The sequence below is a fragment of the Pelecanus crispus genome, chromosome Z (assembly GCF_030463565.1).
Source record: "Pelecanus crispus isolate bPelCri1 chromosome Z, bPelCri1.pri, whole genome shotgun sequence".
Lineage (NCBI taxonomy): Eukaryota > Metazoa > Chordata > Aves > Pelecaniformes > Pelecanidae > Pelecanus > Pelecanus crispus.
Window position 1 is genome coordinate 30,309,656 of NC_134676.1, and position 24,990 is coordinate 30,334,645.

The window sequence follows — 24,990 nt, forward strand, 5'->3', positions numbered from 1 at the left end:
ACCTCTGATGATGATGCCCTTGTTGCAGCAACCCAGCATCCTGTTGGCTTTCTTTGCCACAGCAGCACACTGTTCACTCATGTTGAGCTTGTTGTCCACCAGGACCCCCAGGTTCCTTTCCACAGAGCTGCTCCCCAGCCGGATAGATCCCAGACTGTGCTGCAGTCCTGGATTATGTTTTCCCAGGTGCAAGACCTTACATTTGTCTTTCTTGAACTTCATAAGGTTCCCGTTAGCCCACTCTTCCAGCCTCTCCAGGTCTTCCTGCAGGGTGGCTCTCCTTTCCAAAGTGTCCACTTCCCCACTCAGTTTGGTGTCATTGGCAAACTTCATCAGGGTACACTTGGTCCCATCATTCAGATCACTTATGAAGATATTAAACAGTGTTGGGCCCAATATTGATCCCTGGGGGACCCCACTTGTGACAGGCTGACAGGCTGAAAAGGAACCATTTACCACCACCCTCTGTGTGCGGCCTGTCAGCCAGTTCCCCACCCACTGCACAGACTACTTGTCTAGACCCTAACACATCAGTTTCTCTAGGAGAAGGCTGTGGGAAACCATATAGAAAGCCTTGGAGAAATCCAGGTAGACAATGTTGACCGCTCGCCCCACATCAACCGAGCGGTTACTTTGTCGTAGAAGGTGATCGGGTCTGTCAAGCATGACTTGCCCCTGGTGAATCCATGCTCGCTTTTCCCAATCATGTGCTTCATTTGACTTGTGATAGCCCCAAGGAGGATTAGTTACGTAACTTTCCCAGGGACTGAAGAAAGACTGATGAGCCTATGATTTCCTGGATCCTCCTTTAAGCCCTTCTTGTAGATGGGGGTGACATTAGCCTTCTTCCAGACTTCTGGGATGTCCCCCGATCTACACAACTTCTCAAAGAGTATGGAGAGCGGCCTCACAATTGACATCAGCCAGCTCTCTTAACATCCTTGGGTGGATATTGTCAGGGCCCATCAATATCTGCTTGTTGTTCACATACCTGAAGAACCCTTTCTTGTAGTTTTTGACATCTCTGGCCAATTTCAATTCAAGCTGAGCTTTTGCTTTTCTAACTGCATCTCTGCATACACTGCCAATGCCCTTGTAGTTCTTAACAGGTATTTGTCCACTTTTCCATCTCTGGTATACTTCTCTTTCAGCTTCAAGCAGACACAGAAGTTCACAGTTAAGCCAAGGGGTCTCTTGCTCCACCTACTTCCCTTACCTTTAAAGGAGATGAACTGGTTTTGTGCAGGACAGCATTCTTGAAAAACTCCCAACACTGGCTATCTCCTTTATCCTCCATGGAAGCTTCCCATGGAATCCCTCCCAACTGAGCTCTGAGCAAAATTTCACTGTACAGAGCTCAAATAAAATCAAAAGAAATGGAACTTCATTTAAAGCAGTTTCAAACCTTCTTGGTGCTATTAGAATTTATCTTTAAATGCTGCAATTTTAGAGTGTTTCCTCTGTTTTAATACGAAACATTGAGAACCTCTAAAGGATAGGAGAGAAAAGACTAGACCAAGGAAACAAAGAAGGATTTTTTTTTTTTTTTTTTGTCAGCTCATTAAGGACTTTCTCTGATCTGCAGAGCACAGCACTTCTTAGTAAACCTTGCAGAATGCCATGTAATATTACAGCTAATCAGATCTAACTGTGAATTGCCATTGTCAAGAATGACCCTTTTCTGGTTCACATCATCTTACAGCTTTCTCTCTACTGTGTGGCTCCAGGATGAGGCATTTTAGCTAGCTGATCCATCACAAGAACTCAGGACATGGGTTTATGATCTGGTTTATGACCTAATAGTTATCCATTGGCCATAAAGGATATATTGGCCTTCGTCCACCCTTAACTTTCTTTTGGATGCCTATTCTGATACCTCCCTGATGCTGCCATTGGTACAGATCTGACTGGTACACTCAAGGAGCTCAAAAGAAACAAATCCTATTTTCATAAAGCAGACAAAAGACAGTGCTAGCAAAAAGAAAGGGCAGCCGAGTCAGGAAAAGCAGGCTATCCTTTGGATAGTACTGCACCAGTTCATTGGGAAATCTCATGAGCGCATCTCATCTACTAGAGGCTACAAGCTTGCATCTTCTGCAATTTCTCCCTTCTGTGAATAAGGAAGTGGTTGCGTTCCTTTACCTGAAGTGAACAGTGTGCATCCAGGAAGAAAAATGAAGCTCATACGGCCCCCAGTTGCATGTTCCCTCCTTTCCTTTATGATGGCCCCAGTACTCCTTGCTCTCTTCACTGAACAATTTCAGCACGCAAAGTGAACAGAAAGCCCTTCTCCCCTCACCTCCAATTTTATTTTTCCACCAATCTAACATGCCAAACTCACATTTGGCCTTGAAAAACAAAACAAAAAAAACAACAGGAACACAGTAACCAGAATTTGCAGTGGCTTCATCTGTTGTGGAACCTCAGTCCCTCATTGTTTTCTTTGAAAATGAAGGAGGCCTCCAGTTCATCATGATGTGAAGTAAGAAAAATACTGAAATCCTTTAAGTTTTAAGAGAACCAGAAGAGACTGTACAAATCTGCTCTACTACTACTATTGAAGCAACACGTATTTGGGGAAAAAAAGCCAACCAACTATGCACACTCCAGCTCATTTCACTTTACAAAGTCAAAAAGCTTTTGCTGCACACATTTCAAGTGGACAAAATTCTCAGTCTCAGATTACCACTTACAAACCGAAAATTTTAAATAAGTGACTAAACTAGAATTTCTAACAGAAACTCAGATGCAAATTTGAGCCAGGATTTGAGGGTGTCTATTTCATGCATGTATTTACACAATAGACATTATTTCTAATAAAAGACAGTGAAATTATCACCATACCTTATTCCAGATAAACTGTCAAATGCATGCAGGTCCAAGACATTGGAGAGATCAACTCTAAAGAGGGGGAAGAAAGAAAGCTTTGTATTTTTGCTATATTTAAATATTGCATATACTTGAATAATTAGTTTTAAAATGGTTCTCTAAAGCTTGTGTTTGTTTTCCTGTGTACCATTCTAATGCCATCAATCCTTAGCCTTATTTTTGGATGTTGGTGGTTGGTATTATCTCCTACATGGAAACGCAGTTTTTATTTACATAGTAATATGTAAGCACAGAAACATGATTTTAAAAAATATAGTAAAATATAAGGTATTTCCAAAAAAGATCATAAAACCCATCATACTGGATGCCAGAATAGCAACTCATTTTCCCTAAACGGGAAAAGGAACCCTGAAGTTCTTCCAGCAATTATTCTGCACCCTTAATGTGTACAAATATAGACCCTCCTCTCAACACACAAACCCCTGGAACATATGTAACTTCTACTGACACACTGTTAGCAAACAAAACTGAAATAGAACCATAGAATCATTTACGTTGGAAAAGACCTTTAACATCATCAAGTCCAACCACTAAGAACAAATTCTACTATGAAGAATTTCAGCTCTAACATCGGAAACTTAGACAAATGAAAAATGTAATATGGAACAGACAGCACTGATCATATTGACTTGCAAGAACAGCTACCTATAAACTCACATAAGACACTTTTTTTAAAAAAAGCAATATAGACTATAGTTTCACTGCTAATAGCAACTGAGAGCTTTCTAAATACAGTTAATGATATGTGGCTAAATACAAGGAACACAAGAGGTTAAAACAAACAAACATAAAAAACAATAACAAAAAAAAATATCTCTCAAGTGTAGCCGGTATTATTAAATTTTTACACCCGACAGTAGCTTTACAAAGCAGCTTCTAAGATGAAAGGTTTATAATGTAAAACACATAAATAATGCCTCTCAAGTTAGTTCATTGCCAACTCATTGCTAATTGTTTGTTCTCAGCAATGTTCTGAAAAATCACACAGAAACACTCAAGATAGTGCTACATTGGTCCCTTTTACATGTGGGCTTTTGAGGGACAAACCCCCCTAACTAAAGAAGATACGTTCTCAAATAACATGTTAATAAATTAATTTTGTGCTTATTTCAGTTTCGGAATGCTTAATCATGGGAGAGACAGTATGCGTCATTCACTAAAGAATATTTACTAGTAACAAGTTGTCATTCAGGACTGCATCTGAGGTCCACTTTAATATCCAAAATTTACTGCTGGCTGGCATCAGACACCAGAGAATGGTACAGATGTGGATGCCACATTTCACATATTGCATCTCTTCCTAATGGACATGGACAGATACTGATTTAAGACTCAAAGCATGAAGTTTAATATCCTCTTCAAAATTGTTAGCCATGCTGGATACCATCATCATCTTTACAGAAACCTTTTTTTTTTTCCATGTTACCAAAATCTTGGCCTCACACTTGCACTGATTTCCCAGGGCAGTGAGACCCATGCATATGCAATTTATGAGTGGTTTAACTTTGTCAATAGTGTTTGCTTCTTTCCCCCCTCAAAGCATTTCACTGACCATTCCTGTAGTCTGCCTTGCAACTAAAGAACAAAGAACTCCTGATCTGCTTTGCCAAAACCACCGTTCGTTCTCAGTAAAATCATTATGTTCCCACTGCTTTAATTTCAGCTGGAGCATTCTTTTGCAAATCTTTTTTATAAAACTGTTTTCCTAAGCCCTGATCATCCTGCATGCTTTTCTTCCCCATTCTGTGGTGAAGGTAAAATTTCCCATTCCTCCTAATATAACTTCCAGAATTTTAAAAATTAGTATCATGTCACAAAAGTCTACTAAGCAGGAGGAAATGGAAATGCTACAATTTTATCTCTGCAACTCCACCACTTTGCAATATTTGCCCTTCTCATGTCTTTCAAATCTTTCATGCTGCACTCAAAGTACATACATTAGATTAAGAAATACCTCGCTGCATAGAGGGCATGAAAACTGTAAAGAATATAGAGGTCTCAAAAATAAGACTTAGATATTGTAAAATTAGCTATGAGTAAATATCCGAGATTTACCATCAGAATAAAATCTTGGTTAAATTTAACCTGGAGTCACCAGAACATTCTCATCTCCATCTACAGACAGAAAAAAATGCCAGTAGCATTATTCTAATACACCTCAACTTTATTAAATACTAACTTAGTAATACTGAATTTACAGAGTAGAACAAATGAACAGAAGTCTAAAATTTTGCAGCAGAATCTGGAATGACTACTTACACATTAAAACTCTTAACATATCATGAAAACTGGTGAACATTAAAAGCTTGATTGTCAGAATTGCTCACAAGTTTATCCACACTTGCTGTTTTGAACGTAAGTCCCTGAATGACAATAAATCCATTGAAGAAAATAACTTTTTATGTAATAGATACATGCTGACTTAAGAGAAATGATTTACTGAGGACCACTAGAGCAATACATGGATCAATATGAAACACCTCTCAGTAACAGAATTTATGATCCCCTCCATAGTATTGTTTATTCTTGTTCTAAGTGTTCTTCAACAGAATTTGCAAGTCAAGAAAGTAGTGTGAAGTTGTCAAAGCTAGTTAACCATGTCACCTTCCTCCTTGAACAAAGTAATGAAAACAGTATGAGAATAATCCTTATAAACTAACACGACAGTCACTAACATGATAGTCACTAAAGAGAATGCTTTTCATAGTGTAACTGTTTAACAGCAGGGCATAAAACTTCCAGCATCAGACTGCAGAGAGAATTTCAAGTAAGTTGAAGTCAATAGAAATGTTAACAAGATTAACATTTTTGGAAATATAAACCAAGCTGATCTTTAGATTAAAGTCAGACAAGCACCCACCTTCAAAACCCTGGGTTACTAAATAAAATACATAGAATCACAGAATCATAGAATCATCTAGGTTGGAAAAGACCTTTAAGATCATCCAGTCCAACCATTAACCTACACTACCAAGCCCACCTAAACCAATCAAGGGTAGAATAGACTAAACCATATCCCGAAGTGCCACATCTACCCATTTTTTGAACACTTCCAGGGATGGTGACTCCACCACCTCTCTGGGCAGCCTGTTCCAATGCTTGACCACCCTTTCCGTAAAGAAATTTTTCCTAATTTCCAGCCTAAACCTCCCCTGGTGCAGCTTGAGCCCATTTCCTCTCGTCCTATCGCTAGCTACTTGGGAGAAGAGACCAACACCCACCTCACTACTACCTCCTTTCAGGTAGTTGTAGACAGCGATAAGGTCTCCCCTCAGCCTCCTCTTCTCCAGGCTAAACAACCCCAGTTCCCTCAGCCGCTCCTCATAAGACCTGTGCTCCAGACCCTTCACCAGCCTTGTTGCTCGTCTCTGAACACGCTCCAGCACCTCAATGTCTTTCTTGTAGTGAGGGGCCCAAAACTGGCCACAGTATTCCAGGTGCAGCCTCACCAGCGCCGAGTACAGGGGGACAATCACCTCCATGCTCCTGCTGGCCACAGCATTCCTGATACAAGCCAGGATGCTGTTGGCCTTCTTGGCCACCTGGGCACACTGCTGGCTCATGTTCAGCCGGCTATCTACCAACACCCCCAGATCCTTTTCGGCCAGGCAGCTTTCCAGCCACTCCTCCCCAAGCTTGTAGTGTGGCATGGGGTTGTTGTGACCCAAGTGCAGTACCCGGCACTTGGCCTTGTTGAACCTCATACAGTTGGCCACAGCCCATCGATCCAGTCTGTCCAGGTCCCTCTGCAGGGCCATCCTACCCTCCAGCAGATCGACACTCCCACCCAATTTGGTGTCGTCTGCAAACTTACTGAGGGCGCACTCGATCCCCTCATCCAGATCATTGATAAAGATATTGAACAAGACTGGCCCTAAAACAGAGCCCTGGGGAACACCGCTCGTGACCGGCTGCCAACTGGACTTAACACCTTTTACCACAACTCTCTGGGCTCGGCCACCCAACCAGTTTTTTACCCAGCGAAGAGTATGCCTGTCCAAGCCGTGAGCTGCCAGCTTCCCGAGGAGGATATTATGCGAGACGGTGTCAAAAGCGTTGCTAAAGTCCAGGTAGATGACATCTACAGCCTTTCCATCATCTACCAGGCGGGTCACCAGGTCATAGAAGGAGATCAGGTTGGTCAAGCAGGACCTGCCTTTCGTGAACCCATGCTGGCTGGGTCTGATCCCCTGGTTGACCTGTACTTGCCTGTGGAGTTCGCTCAAGATGAACCTCTCCATAATCTTCCCCAGCACCGAGGTCAGGCTGACAGGCCTGTAGTTCCCCGGGTCCTCCTTCCTGCCCTTCTTGTAGATGGGCGTCACATTGGCAAGCCTCCAGTCATCAGGGACCTCCGCTGTTAACCAGCACTGCTGATAGATGATGGAAAGTGGCTTGGCGAGCTCCTCCGCCAGCTCCCTCGGTACTCTCGGGTGGATCCCATCTGGCCCCATAGACTTGTGAGCGTCCAGGTGGCATAGCAGGTCATTAACTGCTTCCTCCTGGACTATGTGGGCTCCATTCTGGTCCCCATCCCTATCCTCTAGCTCAGGGGCCTGAGTACCCTGGGAATGACCGGTCTGGCTGTTGAACACAGAGGCAAAGAAGGCGTTAAGTACTTCAGCCTTTTCCTTGTCCTCGGTGACAATGTTCCCCCCCACATCCAGCAAAGAATGGAGATCCTCCTTGGCTCTCCTTTTATTGCTGATGTACATATTCTGCAGACACTTATTGATCCTATCAGATTAGCCAACAACAGCAAATATTTTTCTCTACACTTTTGAACAAGAACTTTAAGAAGCCAAGTATACTTTACGAAGATTATGTCTATTATTTTCCCTTCAAAAACTGCTTAAAACAGGAACACATCACAATATAGTCAAATAACTGATGTAATAGCACACAAATCAATCCTAGCAGTATGAAAGATACACTGCTCTCCTAATGTCCCTGGGAATACCATTTCCATTTAATACCTTATTAAAGAAGAAATCTGAGTCAGAATTTCAATGAAAAATAGCAAAAACAATGGAATTACTTTTCCTTCTTATAAATTCCCCTGCACTGTTTTCAAAGTAATTTTGTAGTAACAACTTATCTGCAGCAGCCATTGTAAGTCAGAAAAATCTTTAAGCTGAACAACAGAAAAAAACCATTATAGTCCACGTGATCAATGATTAGCTCAGATACAACTTGGCCTTACATGTAGCTGTTTAGTTACAAGATCTGGTTAACGAGTTACGAGAAACTTTGAATTTCTACCTGTAACACTCCCTTAAAAATCTGCTATGTTTCTGGAATATGCTGAAGCCAATTAAACTACATCAATATTAGCATTTTCCAAAAACTTTCCAAATGCTATTACTCCATAAATGGCAACATGACTAAAATGCAACTTTAATAATTAAAAACCATATTCATATTATACTTAGAACAACATACAGGTTTTGGAAAAATTAATGCCCGAGCTTTTGTAAAATCCAGTTCTCATGTAAATAAGAAATACTTATGGTTATGTTGCAAAGTCCAATAAAATCCACTAGTGATAAGCTCTGTAAGCTAAGCTACATCTTAATAGCGATGTTTTTTAACTAATTATACATGTAGGATGTGAGCAGCAACAAAGAAAAATACATTTTTACTTATTTTTAAAAAATCCTTTATCTAAATCCTTATTAGTAAAATATTGAGTTAAATATTTCTAATTCAATAGTTTTCCTTTAACCAAACTGATCTAATAGCATACTCAAATCTGTCACAAAAGAAGCAGGATCTGGTACCTAGTAATAGTGGCCATTTAATACCTTGATCTTTGTGTCTCTAGAATTTTAACAAGTCCATTTATTGACCTAAAATAAAATAGAAAAATCAGAAGTTAGACGAAAATGCATCTGTAATACATTGCTTGAACAACTTCACCATGGAAAGCAGCGTAAGAAATAGCACCACAACAACCCCAAATCTGTTATCAACTTGTTGAACAAAGAAACAGACATCCCAACAAGACCTTGTTTTTATGACTTTTTCATACCCTAAGTAAGGGTTGGGGAACTTCACAAGTTCTGACAACAAAATGCTACTAGTAAGAATAGCGTTTTCCTATGCAAGACCCCTCATTGACACACTCTGCTGGGTCTAAGCATTTTTACTTTTAGAATTCAAACCACTAACAGAGTTGTAAAGAATTTCAAAATTTCAATGTTTTATTTTGGTTACCACGGTACTGATAGAAAAAGACAGGACAAGCCTTTGATCATTAATTTGATTCAGACCATTGGTTCTTCTACACCCAAGACCATTATTTAGGACTTCCTCCATACATCTTTGTATTCGCTACTGAACTCATCTCTGCTAGCAGATTTTTCTTTCCCTGATGCCAATTCAGAAAAATGGGGACAGCTGCCCAAAAATATAAGAACATGGACACTTCAAAGGCTTGTCCTTAGTAGGTAACATCAAATCTTACCTAAACAGGCAAACTGCTAAGCTTACGTAAGCACATAAAAGTAGTGAAATGCCTTTAGAAAGGGGCACCCTCTTTTTCCCTGCTGAGCTAAGGATTTATATCAGTGTAATCATGAAATCTAATTTCTGTATTAACAGCAAGAAAGAAGTAATTCTGTTCCAATAAAAATAACCTGAGCCAGTACAGCATTACATTTATGCCAGAAGTTTCATACCTGACAGATGTTCTGACTTTATTCAATTCTTCCCCCGAAACCAAATCTGTTTTGTTGATGATTATAAGATCAGCTAATGCAACCTGCCTATGCGTTGGGGTGGGGCGGTGGAAGAAAAAAAAAAAAGACAACATGAACAAATACTTTTACTGTAAGGCAGAAACACCACCTCTCCCATAGCACCAAAAAAATACTATGAGCATTATTAGTACAGAAAGGCAAGCATTAATCAAACCAGAACATCATGGAGTATGACTACAGTACTACTGTCTTCTTGAGGTGCTCTTCTGTGCCATAAGAGGAGCCTACCAAGCTACCAAGGCTTGCTAGTTTTTGGTTGTTTTGGTTTTGTTGTTTTTTGGTTTTTTTTTGAAAAGAAGTCATCTAAACTGCAGGGCTTTGTAATTTATGAACTTCACAAGCCCCTGTTTCTCCTGCACGTACTCTTCGCAAAGTCATACTTGAAGTCTCTTTGCTTTATGAAGGCTTCTTTTGTTATAATTACCCTTAATCATTGCAGTTCCATATCTAGCAAAAAATAGTTCTACTTCAAGCATCTGGCAGATTCTAGCATGCAGTTCCTTCTTCCCCCCAACACAGGTGATTTTCCTTCAGTTATGTAAAACCAATCCCTCTTAAAATGTGTATGAGAAGAGTCAGATCTTCGCAAAAAGACCAAATGGAGCATGAAGTCACTTTTCTATTTTCTACCTTTGTTTAAAAACAAAGAAGAAGAGAAAAGCATTATAAAAGAAAAAAAAGCCATTTCTAATGAACTTCTATACAGCACGGTTCCTAACATGATATATAAAATTAATTTGTATGTCCATACCGAGATGCTTCATTGACAAGACCTTCTGGCTTTTCCTCCGTCAAGTGCTAGACAAAATTTAAAACAATTGGATTAATCATGTTCAAATGACATTTAAATTCAAAACCAATTCAGCTGAGGTGTATTTTTCAACAAGGTATTGAGGAAGACGGCATCTAGAATTTTTCTATAAAATGATGGTGACAAAATACATTTATACATTCATCATTTCAGAAGCTTATTTCTTTTATGAAAACTCTTCTCTTTTAATGAATTTTATGACTAGAATGCTAAATAGTTGGAAAATGTATTACAGTATTTATTTTTAATTACTTTTCAGATTTATGAAGAAGTAAAAAAAGTCACCATGACATATAGTAACCATGGAAAAATGTATCTGAAAAAATGAAAGTACAGTAATTTTTCTAATGAGGGTGATGTTGACTGTTAAAGATGAGTTAGGCTTGCAGGATTTCATATCTATTAACTGCATACTCCTTTTCTCTGAAAGATTTGTCAAACTGTACTTTTATAGTAAAAATTCATGGGAAGTTTAGCAAGATAAAGCCTTACTTTCATCAGTAATTTAGGCAGAGCAACAGACTTTACACTGAAGCAGCAAAGGTTCAAATACAAGCTATTTTCTGCTCCCTATGCCATGGAGGCAGCAATCTCCAGGAGAGAAGCATCACAGACACCTGGAAGCAGCAAAACTTTAAACTGGTGCTGTGATGTTAGTAAGAGCTCATCTCTTACACCTGACATCTCTGGGAAGATTAAAGAGTCTTGTGCATTCCTTCATCAGCTCTAAATGTACCTGGAATATAATTTTAAAATTTGGTTTTAAAGACACAAGAATACCAAATGAAAGGGGAATTAATTGTCATGGGAAATATATAAATTAAAAAAAACCGGGCCCCTAATATTACTTGACTTGAAAAACAAAACTAGATTATTGCATACCATCTGTCACCTTAAGAAAAAAAAAGAAGAAAAAACCCTATTTCCTGATTGTGCACAATCTAAGCAGAGCATAACAGGACAACTGGGAGGGAACCTCTCCTCTGACCTTTTCTTTGAAATCCACTGTGTATTGATTCTATTGAATTTAATGTTGTCAAATTTGTTGCCCTGAAAAGGACAATGCCAGTAGCACAGATGTCAAGTCCTGCAAGTAGAAAACTGTCACTTCAAGTTGTCCAACCGTTTGCCCGTGATTAAAGAAATGAGTATTTCAGATTGCAGGGTGACAAATCCATTAGAGTGATAACCCATGATATCAATTACCACTTCAGTTTCAATTTGGCTGACTGGTCACTGGGTACTATTTGTCAGCTTTTCTTGTGACAGGTTGGTTCTTTGAAGCATGATACCCTTAAATTGCTGCCTATTATCTCAATGTCATTACCTGTATGGCTTTCAGAATTCTTTGAATCACAAGCAGCTGTTGAGGTCAAGCTTTGCAACCAGAGGAATTGCACAAGTTAGAAAGTCCTTTATACAAAGCAAAAGTTATTTACTTGGCATGTAACTGAGAAAGTCTGAAGTTTCTATTATTCCGAGAGGACATCAGTGTTGTACAGGCTTCCTGATTAATAATGTAAGAGTTTTCAGTGAGCTGTCAAACATAATAATGGATAGAAAAGCTCAATGTTTCAAAACATTTTTGTGTTGCTTCTGACATATTACTTGAAAGTTTAAATATTAAACAATTTTTAAATCATAATAATTGGTTGGACTGGATGATCTTAAAGGTCTTTTCCAACCTAAACGATTCTATGATTCTAATTCAGTGCTGCTGTGTACAACAGAATTATGTTTGATTCAAGCCAATAAATCAGCATTGCATGAAGAGAAAGATAAACAGAACAACATTTTTGCAAGTAATAAAACACAGGTGAATTAGTACAAGGGCACTCAGCTGAAAAGGAGGCTGACTTAAGACATGCTGTGGTCTCTTGTGATAGTTGAGCTGATTTAAAAGTCAGTTCCTGTTCAAAAGGGCAAACCAGCTCTCAGCCCCTTCCCCTTGTTCTTCTCCCAAATCCTCCACAAAAGCCCTTGAAAACACCATGGTTTAACTCGACAAACTGCCTTACTATGGGGTTAGATTAGTTCTGTCCTGGTGCAATGCAAATTGGCAAGAGGACAGGACAGCCCCCTTTTGGTAAATCAGCTGTTAGATCAGCTCAACTGAAATGAGAAACCCAGACAGTCGAAACAAAATAAAATCTTAAAAATGAAGGATCACTTCCTTAATTTTAAGCCATTATTCCTCAGTTTTCTCAGCTTTTTGCAGCCACTGTAAAATGCAGAGATATTAAAAATACTTTCACAGCATGATGGCGTTTTTTTATACCATGGAGGCATCTTTTCTTACAGCCACTCTTATTTTGAATCCTGCAAAATCAATACTTCAAAGCAGTCACTTCCTAAGCTATTACGTTACAAATAATTATTTTTATGACTACCTATTACAAAAGAAGTTCAACTATTTGATTTAATCACAACTTCTGCTGTTATCCAACCTCACTGTTCTATAGGTCTGTTCTTACATTACACTTTATACAGATTACTCTAATACCTGCTCTTTTTGTCTGCTTCCATGTAATGAAGTCATCTTTTATTCTGAAATGGTACCTAGACACCTGGCTCTCTCATGTCTCCTCACCACAGTTGCCATTACATTAGCACCTTTCCCAATTTGAGCCCTAGCTCACTTATTACCACACGAGTATCAGAGGCCTGTTCTTACTCCTCTCCTTTCAAGTAACACGGACCAATGACACTCTGTAAGACAAATTTCTCCACTGTTTTACAGCAATCCAGAAGTCTATTTGGAATACAACCAAGACTCCTGATTGAAGTGATAGACCTAGAAGAATCAAGTATCTAGCAACCTGACAACTCTTAGTAGACATGTTGCTGTGTTGGTAAGAATCTGAATTTCTATGAATATCAGTACTTCCTTGTTCCCCTTCAAAATACAGTACTAAAGTACCACAGCAACTGAAATATGTCCTCATCCATTGTAAGAATTAAAGCAACTGTAAAAATATAATTCACCCAAATGAACATTATTGCAATAGTTGTTCTAATGCTGCAGTTTTAAGCCATGTAATAAATCCAATAACTTACCTGCAAGCCATGCTTTGCATCAACAACAGATACAATACCTGAAAGAGAACATTAAAATGGAACAGAAATGTGCTGAAAGTAGCTAACAATTTAACAACTTGTAAACTTCTTGTACAATTACTGAAGTAACATTATCATCACATTTACAACTGCTTATAATACCTTCAATGCTTCCAGTGTATCTGAACATCAGACTTGTCACCCAATTCGTTTCTTATTTGTTACTCATCTCTGTGATAAAAAAATGTCAACCAAAGCAGGTGAGAGAAATTCTCACAAGGTGGATGCCTCTCCTCTTTCCTCCGCAACAGCAAACTGGCAGAGGTATGCTTTTACAGGTTATGGAAACAAATTAAGGGGACTGACTGAGGTATACAGTTACTGTGATTGTAAGTGACCAGGAATCTGCAATTCTCTGGCAGAAACTTAGGAACCTGTTTCCTATTCAACTGTTTCCTTGGCTAGATTGGTATTCTAGAGACTGACCAAAATGTTAGTAGGATATTTTTTTAAGCGAAAAAGTACAGGGTTTTCCTACATTTAACAAAAAAAAAAAAAAATCAACATTCAACAGGCTCTTAATATATTAATCTAATATATGAATATATTAATCTAATATAGTGATCATTTACATTACATTAAACTCAGATTTTTAATGGAACACAGCAAAAACTAGCACTAACAAGAGTACAATAGGCAAAGAAGGCAGAAAACAAAAGGCAGCAGAGTCCAGATGTTGACAAGTTAAGAGTTCAGAAAAAAGGAAACAATTTCAGAAACACTGCACTGGAAGGAAAAAAAAAAGTAATAAGAGCTGTAATAGTACTCCTAAATAATGTTTTATAACATCTAACTAATGAGGGTTTTTTCCCCCCTTTCACCACAATCAAGATCTCTCCATATCTGATTCCTTAGCAAAACATGACACAACTTTTGCTGGATTTAGCAAACTGAAACAGTTCACCAAGTAGAAAACAAGCATCAGAATAAGCAACTGGATTGCTGTGGTCAAATTTCAGGATGTGAGAACCAAGACCATGTATTTCAAACATTTTCTGAAACTTTGCCTTAAATGGTAAGGATACATTACACTAAATCCAGACATGGAATGCCAATACATTGGAAAACAAGCTTGCCCTTCTTACCATCAAGATAGATGTCACTTCCCAGCTCAGAATCAACCCAGAACATGGAAGCCACAGCTCCTAAGAAGTGCAGTACATTTAGTTGCAAAATTGACATTTTCCAGTAAACTATCAATATTCAAACATTTCATAGAAAAATTCTGTTTGTAGTGCTGTGCTTGAAACTACACTCTTCCAAACTCACAAAGCATCATAGATTCAAACACCCAACCACACACTTGATCTAACAACAGCTACCAAAGCATTATACTTGTGTGCACATCAACAGCTATGACTACAGAAAGCATTAAAAATCTCACAATTCCAGATGCATGCAAGTTGTCTAAATTACCTTTACTCAGTAATATCAGTTATCTGTCATTACTATACTCCAAGGGTCCCTCATTTCTTAAAAAATCTGTACTCCCTCTCCTCACCTTTCAGCCACTGCTTCTAGGTCATGGCACACACACAGAAAAAAAAAAAGGAGATAAAAAAGGAGATAAAACAGTTAAAGAAAAATGGAATTGGCACATTTGGGAGAAATCAGCTGTGAAAAAATTATTGTAGCTGTGGACAAGGGGAGAGCACTGCATGCCATTTATGTCACCTCTAGCAAATTTTTCAACGCTATCTTTGAAGTTGTAACCAAGTTTGGACATCACCAGTCTGACTGGAAAGGCAACTAGGTAAAACTGGTTGGATAGTTAAGCTCTAAAGGTTGCAGTTAAATGGGTTATACCCTACCTGGAAGTCGGTAGTAAGTAGGGTACTGCAGGGGTCTATCCTGGGACCTATCCTGTTCAACATCTCTACCAGGAACTCAGGAGGGGATGGAAGACATGCCTGTCAAGTTTGCAGAGAACACCAAAGTCGGAAAGCAACAGCTGATACACCTAAGGGCAGAGCTATCTCTCAGAGGGACCAGGCCAGGCAGGCAGGAATGGCCAACAAGAACCTGATGAAATTCAGGAAGGAAAAAGGTTAAGTAACGCACTTAAGAACAAAGAGCACCTGGCAATGATACAGGCTAGTGACAAACTGGCTGGGGAGTAGGTCTACGGAGAAGTCCCTGCAGGTCCTGGTAGGCAGCAAGCTCAGCAAGCAGTGTGCCCTGGGATCAGAGAAGGCCAAAAGCACCCAGGCTGCTGGAACAGAAGCATGGCTGAAGGAGGTTGTTCTGCTCTATTTAGCACTTTCAAGTCCACATCTGGCTAGCACTTCCAGCATGGGGATTCCCCATATAGGAAAGACATCAATAAACTGGAGTGAGTTCAGCGTAGGATCACCAAGACAGTTGTGGCCAGAGCACAGGCGCTATGAGGAGAGGCTGGGGAACTGGGTTCGTTCAGCCTGGAGAAGGGACAGCTTGCGGGGAACCTAAGACTCACCTACAGGTGAGTCACTGAGAAGACTGAGCCAGGCTGTGGCAGCAGGATGAGAGAAAACTGTAGTAAATTGAGGTAAGATAGATTCAGACCACATATATTAGAAAAACTTTTTTTTACCATGAAAAAGCAGGCACAGAACAGGTTGTCTGGAGAGGTTGTGTCATGTTTATCCTCAAAGACAAAGATATACAACTTGATATCCCGAACAACCTGACCCTGCTTTGGGCAGGAGGTTGGACCAAAGACCTCCTAACGCCCCTTCCAAACTGAATTTTCTATGATTAGATGATTTTAGTTTTTTTTTACATTCTAAGCCTCATCATCCACTGAATTTCCATCCAAATGAGGTGCTTCTGGAATAATGAAACATGTAGTACTCTCTCTTCTTTGTATAGTTATTTGTATTTCTTCAGAATGTAAAATGGAACATGCTAAACTGGTGAGTCTTGATCAAGAAGAATCCACAAGTATTTGGACAACTGGGATCACATTCTATCAAGGGCTTGGAATCTGTGACCTGATACCTGTGCACTACACATGGCCTAGAAGTATGCTACTCCTGTTTTCTGCTAAAATGGCCCTGTAAAACAGATTCTAGCAGCCGCAGGATGTGCTGTGTATTTATTTTTAAAAAAAAAATCATAATTTGTTATGAAACAAACCAATTCAACATGTATCAGTGCCACAATATGAAAGTCAGGAGGAGCTGACAGTAACAACAGTCCTTGTTTTTTTCAATTATCATATCCTTAGTTATGAGCAGGCTAAGAGTATTAAGCAAAGATTAAAAAGAAAAAAAAAAAAAGAGTAACCAAACTCATTCTAACACCTAAAACTGTCCACCTGAAGTGACAAAATGCAGTCCTCCAAACATCACTCTGTATCAACACCAAATACCTGTGAGTTTTTCACAGTGCTTACTCATGCAAGATATAGCAAGGCCCACAACATCTAATGGTTTTCTGGTATCTATTGATTTTTTTTTCCTCACCAAAAAGCTTAATAGTTTTCCAATTTCACTCAAATAGAATTTGCGTGTAACAGAGGCCAAATCAATGTCCTTTCTTTTGAAGAAAATTACTTTACCATGACAACTATTTAGCTTTGAGCTGGAAAGTGTCAGTCTCCTAAATGGGAAACAACTGAATTTCTGATAAGAATTTCCTTCACTCTCAATCAACAACACTTTTTTTAATTGAGATGGTTCAGAGAAAATTGTTTTAGATAGCTACTACTAACATAAGCTCAAGTTTACATACCTTTTTATAATAAGTATCACTAAAGAGCACACAAGGAATTTGTAACATCTCTACTCTTGCTCTGTACCTTCCAGAAGAATGTCTATTTCGCAGCGTATTTTATGACTTCACAAAATACAAGGCCTATCACAACCAATGTGACAATACATCAGATGCCAATAATTCATACTTTAGAAGGAGCAATGTAGAACAGCAAAAGCCTATTGAAAACTACTATTTTCACAGTGTGCACCTCTTTTCCAAGCCCAGTGTCTTCTCTTGATAGAAATATATTTTAACTGGATTTCTGTAAGCTTTAGAGTCAATTTTAGAGCAAGTTCAAGAAAACAAAACAAAACACCCAACCAAGCAACCCCACCCACAACCCTGCTTCTGCACATTACCCAATTTGGTTTTAGTCTATATGGCAATGAAAGCATGTGCCTGACAACTCACCACTTTATATTACATTTTGCACAGTGAACTGACTGGTGAGCAAATAAGCACTTCATAAGAACAGAGTAATTATCATGATTATGAAAACCATAATGTGAACTACCTGGATCTGCCAAACCAGTTGTTTCTAACAATATATAGTCAAACTTTCCTCTCCTTTGCATCAGGTTCTCAATAGCCTTCACACCATTGTCCCTGTAAGAAGAAACAATTAAACCTGAGAACAGAGAAAACAAGCTAGAATACGTATAAACATGTACCTTCTGACGCAGAACACAGTGTCAGGACCATCAAAGAGAAGGCCTGAGTCAGGACTTACAGTCTACACTGAAAATTCAGTCATCAAGCTGCTGCTCTAATATCAGGCAAATTATAGTTTTGTTTCATTTTAGTGTGAAAATAGTATTTGTCTACTCTGGACAGGCATAATAAAGGTGGTTTAAATGAAGATCTGTCTTCAAACACTGAAAACCCTGTAAGAAACAGTAGGGCTGCATAAACGTGTGACTACTTGGTTTGGCAGCTGAGTTTACAAAAAGGAAGAAGGTGTGTAGAGGGGGGTGGGGGAAATGAACCATGTTCTGCCTTTCCACTTTACCTACAGCAAAATTAAGACATGCCATTTACTTACATCTCTGCTGATGAAGTCAGCCTGAAGCAGAAATGTATGGCATTTTATACAAGAAACCAATGTATATAAAACGTAGCAGCAATGGCAGCATTCCTCATATCCCAGTATAGGACACAACACAACAGGGTCTTCTGTTTTCCACTTCCTATTCCAATTTAAGGCATAGGACCAGTTCTTTCAAATTTTCAGGACAAACAGGCCATCACCTTTTTAACAAATTTAGCACAAACAATCCAGCATTCAAACAAACAGGGTAAAAACATGTCAAAGAAACAAATACACTCCTGCTTTTTAACGTGACCATCAGCTTACAATTTGGAATACTGTATTTCATTAGGTGACCAAAGGGTCTCCCTCCACCCTTTCTGAGGTATACAATATTCAAGTATTAACCAACAGAGAACGAAACACAGAGTAAGTATTTCATGTGAAAATGAGGAAACTTGAGCCCTAGTTCCAGCCTCCACGAATATTTAGCTCTCTATATACAAGCATATAATACTAACAGAAGAAGGAGAGCTCCCTACCCTACAATACCCCAATGGTATATAAGTTGGTATTTAGATTATTTTTCTGAAAGACACTAAGTCCAAATCCAGTAAGGCAGCAAAAGGAAATAAATTTCTATCCCCCAAATTCCAATTCTTGTTTATCCAACGAAAGAAGTCTCAATCAATACTACCATCAGTTTTAGGCATCACATCCTGGATGTCTTCTCCTTTCCTCAGTCCCCCCAAAATCTACTGTAAGAACTTGTACAATAGTCCTTCCTTACTTTACTGAACAGCACAGGCAGCCATTTCTGAGCTCCAGCCATTCTTCATAGAGTTCTCCCCCTTGACTGATTGCCAGGGATTTCTCCAAGGCACTTCCTGGAAATGTAAGTAGTACTATAATTTTAATCTACAAACTTGCATGACAGTGCTTGCAAAAGAGATGTGAAAGATTCAAGTTGGTATGCATTTTTACTCTTGGATTATATTTTTGTCTTCTGAGACCATGGTTCTGACATGTTCTTTAGAAATTAGTATTTCCCATTTTATGAGCAATTCAAAAGCCAAAGTCAAGCTGGTTCTACAAAGACCAAAACCCAGAGGATGAAAGTACAACATAAGTGCCACAAACTTTGCTAAAAGAAAAGGAAGTCAGCCTCTACCTCCATATCAAATAAAGGCTCTGTCTACACACTTTATTTTAGGCACCATGACCAGAAAAGTGGCATGTGTCTTTGTTGATAAAAACAAACACACAAAACACCACCAACACAGTGCAAACTGTAAGCAACGCTGACTATGGTACAGATATGAAATTATAGCCATAACAGTTAAAAATCCTAAGAAGGAAGCAAAGAGTTCGAAGAACCACAGACACCAAGCACACATCTCCCCGTTTTCTGGGTCTAGGATAATTTGTGATCTGTAAGTGGCTGAGAGGAAAGGAAAGAAAATAAAATATTATCTACCAACACGTTATTTTAATTTCCGTTTGCTTGAAACTGAGTAGGACAAATGGAGGTACAGCACTTCCAACAGGGCGATATATTCATTTATTTGACTCCGAGGGACTGAATTTATGTACAAAACAGATTAATGCATAGCATTATTTTATGAACACCAGCCAAAAGACTTCTTGCCCTCCTGAAGACTCTGAGGTATGTCAATAATTTCAGTAATGGATTTAAAACTCCGTTGTTCTTGATTTCCAGAAATTTAATATATTTGTCATTTTACAGCTAAAAAAATTGTTTCTGCAGGTTTACATACCTTCTCCAAACTCATTCAGAATAACCGCTATTCTTTTATTATGCTGTTCTGTCAGTATGTAATTTAGAAGAGTTGTTTTCCCGGCTCCTAGAACACAGACCATATTTCTATTAAAATGTTAAAAAAAAAAGCTTAAGTTATAAATAAAAAGCAAATACTACTGCACATGTGCACACTTCAGATAAATCTGATCTTTTCTGAAAAATGAGTTTTCATTCTTGTATCCTGCATTCTATTATAACACTGTAAAAATTAATCTGTAGACATTTGACCTCATGGAACTATCAGCACATTAAATCTCAGCTTTAAAAGACCCATAGTTTTCCATTCACTAAATGTTAGTGCTTGATAAACTTACATGTCCCCTACCAGCTAGACAGTCTTTTCCTAGAAAACTAATTTTATGTTTCTCTTAACAAAAGGTGCTCTTATTCTTCTACCTCCCAATGCTTTTTCTGACCAGCTCTTTTGCTATCAGTAATCACTGATTGTGCTACCATGAGATGAGGCATTGCTAAGCAAGTTCACAACTTCTGTAACAGCACATTACTAACAGTTTCATCCCATGCACAAGATCACAACTAGGGGAATTTGGTAAAGCAACCTTCCTTCCATGCCCTTAGGGTTTTTGAGGGAGTGCAATGCAGTACAAAGTTACAACTTTTAGAACAACACCGGCGATCCTAAATTTAACCTGATCTTTACTACATATAACTAGATTTGAAGCTCCCAATAACCACGTTGGTTTAAGAGAAGGAAGCTAAGCCTCACATTTGTAAGATGGCAATTCAGGTTGCATTTAACTGAGGCAAACACATCACGCTATTCTGACATTAAGTGACAAAAAGCTAGTGTCAAAGATGACCAGAACAAATCGGACCCAGAACACGGACAAAAGCAGCCTGCACAAGCAGCAACAACAGCTTGTGCAGCTGTTCAAAATCGTTCTGCAAATCTAACTGGAACGGCATGAGGACACTGCGCTGAAAACGCGGCGAAGCGCTGAAGGAGCCGTGCCACCAGGTCTCGCTTACCCACCCAACTCGCGGGCACGCAGGCTGCCGTCAGGCCTGCCGCGGCACTCCTCCGCCGGCCCCTGCGGCCCAGAGCCCCGCCACAGCCCAGCCTCCCGCTCAGGGGTTTCCCGACGCCAACAAACCGAAGCCCGCAGGCCTGCCGCACAGCTCTTCCCAGCGGCGGGGCGAGCGGCACGCCGCGGGCCGGGAAGCGGGGCAGGCCGCTCCTCACCCAAGTAGCCCGTGATGATCGTCACGGGGATCTTCCTGCTGGGGCCGGACTCGGCCTCCTCCGCGCCGCCGGCGTCTATCGGGACCAGGTCGGGGCAGTCTTCGTCCTCCATGAGAGCGCGGGCCCCGGCAGCGCGGCGCAGCCCGGCCGGCCCCGGCTGGGGAAGAGGGAGAGAGGCAGGGCAGGCGAGGCGGCGCTGCCAGGCGGGGAGAGCGCAGGGCGCCGCTCTCCCCTCAGCCGCATTCCCGCCCCCGCCCTCCAGCCGCCACCCGCTGCCCCCGGCCGCGAGCCGCCACTCACCTGCGCCCGCCTGACGTCACGCAGCCCACGCCACGCGCCCGCCGGGCGGCAGCGCGTCACACGCACGACGGGAGTGCGTTCCACGGCACCCGCCGCCCCGCCCCTCTAGCGCATGCGCCCCACGGCGGCCTGCAGGCGCGTGCTGCCGCGCAGGCGCAGGCGCAGGCGCAGGCGCAGGGCGGGGGTGCCCGCGCGGGCTGGCCGTTGGCCGGCTGTTACCGGCCGGGGGCGGGTCAGAGCGGCGGCGGGCCTGCGTCAGGGACCGCTGCCGCTCCCCCAGCCCGCTGCTCCTGCTCCTGCTCAGCCCGCTCTCAGGAAGAGGAATGTCGCTTCTGACCCGCGGGGAACGCTGAAGGCGTCCCGCTCTGGTCAGCAAACCTTGTGCGGGGTGGATGTGCAGAAGACGGCAGTCTTCTATAATCAAATAAAATTTAAGCTACAAATTGAATATTAGCTTTCTCTGTTATCCATTAGATACCGTGAGGAGGCATGTACATGTAATAAGACATGTCTATGGTTAATTATAACAGAGTTGTCCGCTCCCTTGCTTTTTGTGGGCCATGGGTTTATCAAATCGGTAACACCTGTTTCTTCACATCAAATAGTGTAAATGTAATAGCATTGGGAGAGGCATGGAGAAGAGATTTGCCTGATGCATAGTGACGTATGCATACTCCTCAAAACCCAAGTGTGGTTCTCTGCTCTCGATGTAAGGTCCAGTAACAAACGTTTGAGTACAGACTGATAAAGTATGTTTGTCTGTTAGTTGGCTTGTATGGCAGTAAATGTACTTAGTGTTTATCCTTGAACCATCTTATACTTGTGTAAGTTAAAACATTCCTTTAATACCGATGATATTTGATTATATTCCACTCTAAATAGTTGCTTCTACTTTAGTCATTCTGATTATAACAAGCATGTGACATATATATAACAAGCAAGTCTGGTCTAAAAAGTTATCAAGTAATTTAACATAGTCCATTAATTCAGCTTGTCCTTGGAGAGACAACCATATTTATTCCAACAGAAATACCTACAGCTACGTGATTGTCCAGATAGTAAGTTCAAAAGCAAATTTATTAAAATTTTGATTTGTGAGAGAAATGTGGTTTTCTGCTTTGGTTGTAGTTAAAATAACTCATGTTGTCCTACACTATAAATATTCTGCCAGTTCTGTGGAATGTCAGCAGTGGCACAAGCATGAAGCTGTCAAGTTTAGCAAGGTGAAAGGCTTAGGAATCTTTCGTAACTAAGGGTAGCTGACAAGAATCAGTTGTGGAGTTTCTGTTTCCTTAACTGTGGAAGGCAGTAAATCTCATCCGTTCATTATAGGGTATAATTATACAGCCTGTTGATTCATAGAGCTTTAGGACCAATACGTGGTAAATGCATCTTTTTGCGTTGTTGTTTCAACCGCTCGTCCATCCCCTTGTATGACACATCCTGTTTTAAAGGAAGAACCTGATCGGTTTTTCAAAGCAATATGTTACAACCATGACTGATGGTGTGTGTTTTTGCTGTCCTGAGACTGCTGAACATCACATAGTTCTGCTATTAAGGCACTGATTAAGAAAAATTTTAACATTTTCACTGCAAGAAAGCTGTGGGTTAAAGGAAGAAAAAATCAGAAAGGTGTTGGGAACTAGCAGCTTGGCATCACAGAGTTGTCTTTCAAAAATGAGACTGTTTGTAATACTGAAATTTCATTTACATGTCAGTGAGACATCTGGTATTGGGGAGGAAAAAGGTGATGAAACCAGTGTCCTGGTTCTTTAAGCTGTTCTGCTTTTCATCAGTTCACATGACACTGCTCATTATTTTTCCTTTGAACAAAATTACCTAAAATAAATACTGTGGTTTTGGGGTTTCCCTTTGGTTTCTTCAAAGTTTATATTCAAACATTATAGTTTTGCTCTAAGTCCTAACTGTCTTTGCATTCCTGCTGAATTGTGTAATAAATCCTACTTTGTGAAGATAGATGCAAAACCTGCGTATTTTATTGTGGTGGCAGTTAAAATGAGCATGACAAACCTAAATCTGGGTGGCACAGCTGGAGTGTTTTGTTCTAAGGTATTTGTAGACCAGATATACAACATCAGAAAGCAGTTAAGTGTCGATGGGTACCAGGAAGTTGTATTGAATTATTACTTTAGGTGGCTGCAACCGAAAGAAGCTAGTACCTTCCCAAATAGCAAAGCTGTTTGCTTCACACTGATTTGGACGATGGACGCAAGTGCTTAAGGCTGTCACTCTTTGAGGAGAATTGGGGACGAAGACGCTAAGAGCTATGAAAATAAGGAAGAGGATGCACTGAAGAGCATTGCAACTTACTGATTCCTGACACAGGAGCAAGGGGAGCATGGCCTGATTGAAACAACGGGAAAAGAAAATCATTGGCATTTCAACATTATGTGGAATGTGACAGTCTTAAAGCATCATGGCTGCTGGAGAAGGAGGTTCCTTTAAGGTACTACTAGTCTGTATAGTACAATGTAGTTCAGCATCACAGAGAAAGGAGTTGCTGCAAATTCATACCATGATGCCAGATTTTTTTAATTATAGTTAACCTGCAAAACAAGGTGGAAAGAGAAATTAAGTTTGGTTTTGTGATCAGCTCAGTAGCTGCAGAGCAGGTCTGTGTGTATCTCAAAATGTAAGCTGGTAAGCAGAGGCATAATTTTAGTATGATTTGAATACTCCCCTGAGTACATTAACTTCTTTCTTGCCTGTTATCTGTGTTTAGCTGTTTCTGTATTAAACTATCTCTATTTGTATCTTATCTGTACTTGGTTTGACAGCTTCTCCTGACAATGGGACTTTATTTTTCTTTGAAGAATGCAGATTATTCACATGTGTAACAGAAGGAAGATCTTCGAGAAACACCTACGTTACTTCAGTCAGTGCATCTGCTTTTATCACTGCTGCATTTTTTGACACATGTGCTCAATATGCTGTTATGATGTGAAACTCAGTGAAACTGAGAACATTAGAATAAAGGTATGGCTTATAGTCAGGATTTAAATATCAACATACATTGTCTAGCAAGTTGCCTAATTTTGTGTAAGAAGATGGTGAGAGTAAGGGAAAATATCATTGTTGTCTCTGCTTAAGTTCTGTTTACTACGAAGGTGAGCAAAGAAACATTTCTCTTTGACAAACCCTCTGTTGAGTGTCTGGCCAGTAACATTCTTATGTCTCCAGAAGAATTCACACAGACAAATGGAAAAAGAAGATATGCTTTCATGTAGCCTTTTTTTCTTAGAGTCAATTGTTTTATGAAAAAACAAAGGTTGCAAAGTGATCTAAGTTCCCTTTCTCCTG

At 40.1% G+C, this 24,990-nt stretch overlaps 1 protein-coding gene across 15 annotated transcripts in view; it reads right to left on the reverse strand.

Annotated features, from left to right (window-relative positions):
• The window catches only part of LOC104039204 (zinc-regulated GTPase metalloprotein activator 1A-like), a 33,586-nt gene extending 12,102 nt beyond the window's left edge, over positions 1–21,484 (reverse strand). For 3 of the 15 annotated variants that reach the window (XM_075726921.1, XM_075726918.1, XM_075726924.1), the window contains exons 1-10: positions 21,370–21,484; positions 20,122–20,208; positions 19,134–19,230; positions 17,831–17,922; positions 14,664–14,723; positions 13,519–13,556; positions 10,402–10,448; positions 9,570–9,656; positions 8,694–8,738; positions 2,845–2,901 (exon numbers count right to left, since the gene is read on the reverse strand). In XM_075726921.1, coding sequence (XP_075583036.1) covers positions 2,845–2,901; positions 8,694–8,738; positions 9,570–9,656; positions 10,402–10,448; positions 13,519–13,556; positions 14,664–14,723; positions 17,831–17,922; positions 19,134–19,230; positions 20,122–20,208; positions 21,370–21,481 — 722 coding nt within the window. In that variant the 5' untranslated portion in view covers positions 21,482–21,484. Of the gene's footprint in view, positions 1–2,844; positions 2,902–8,693; positions 8,739–9,569; positions 9,657–10,401; positions 10,449–13,518; positions 13,557–14,663; positions 14,724–15,389; positions 15,422–17,830; positions 17,923–19,133; positions 19,231–20,121; positions 20,209–21,369 lie in introns of those variants that run through there. The other 12 variants (XM_075726931.1, XM_075726926.1, XM_075726922.1 and 9 more) reach the window with 11 other exon arrangements.
• Positions 21,485–24,990: the final 3,506 nt, after the last annotated feature.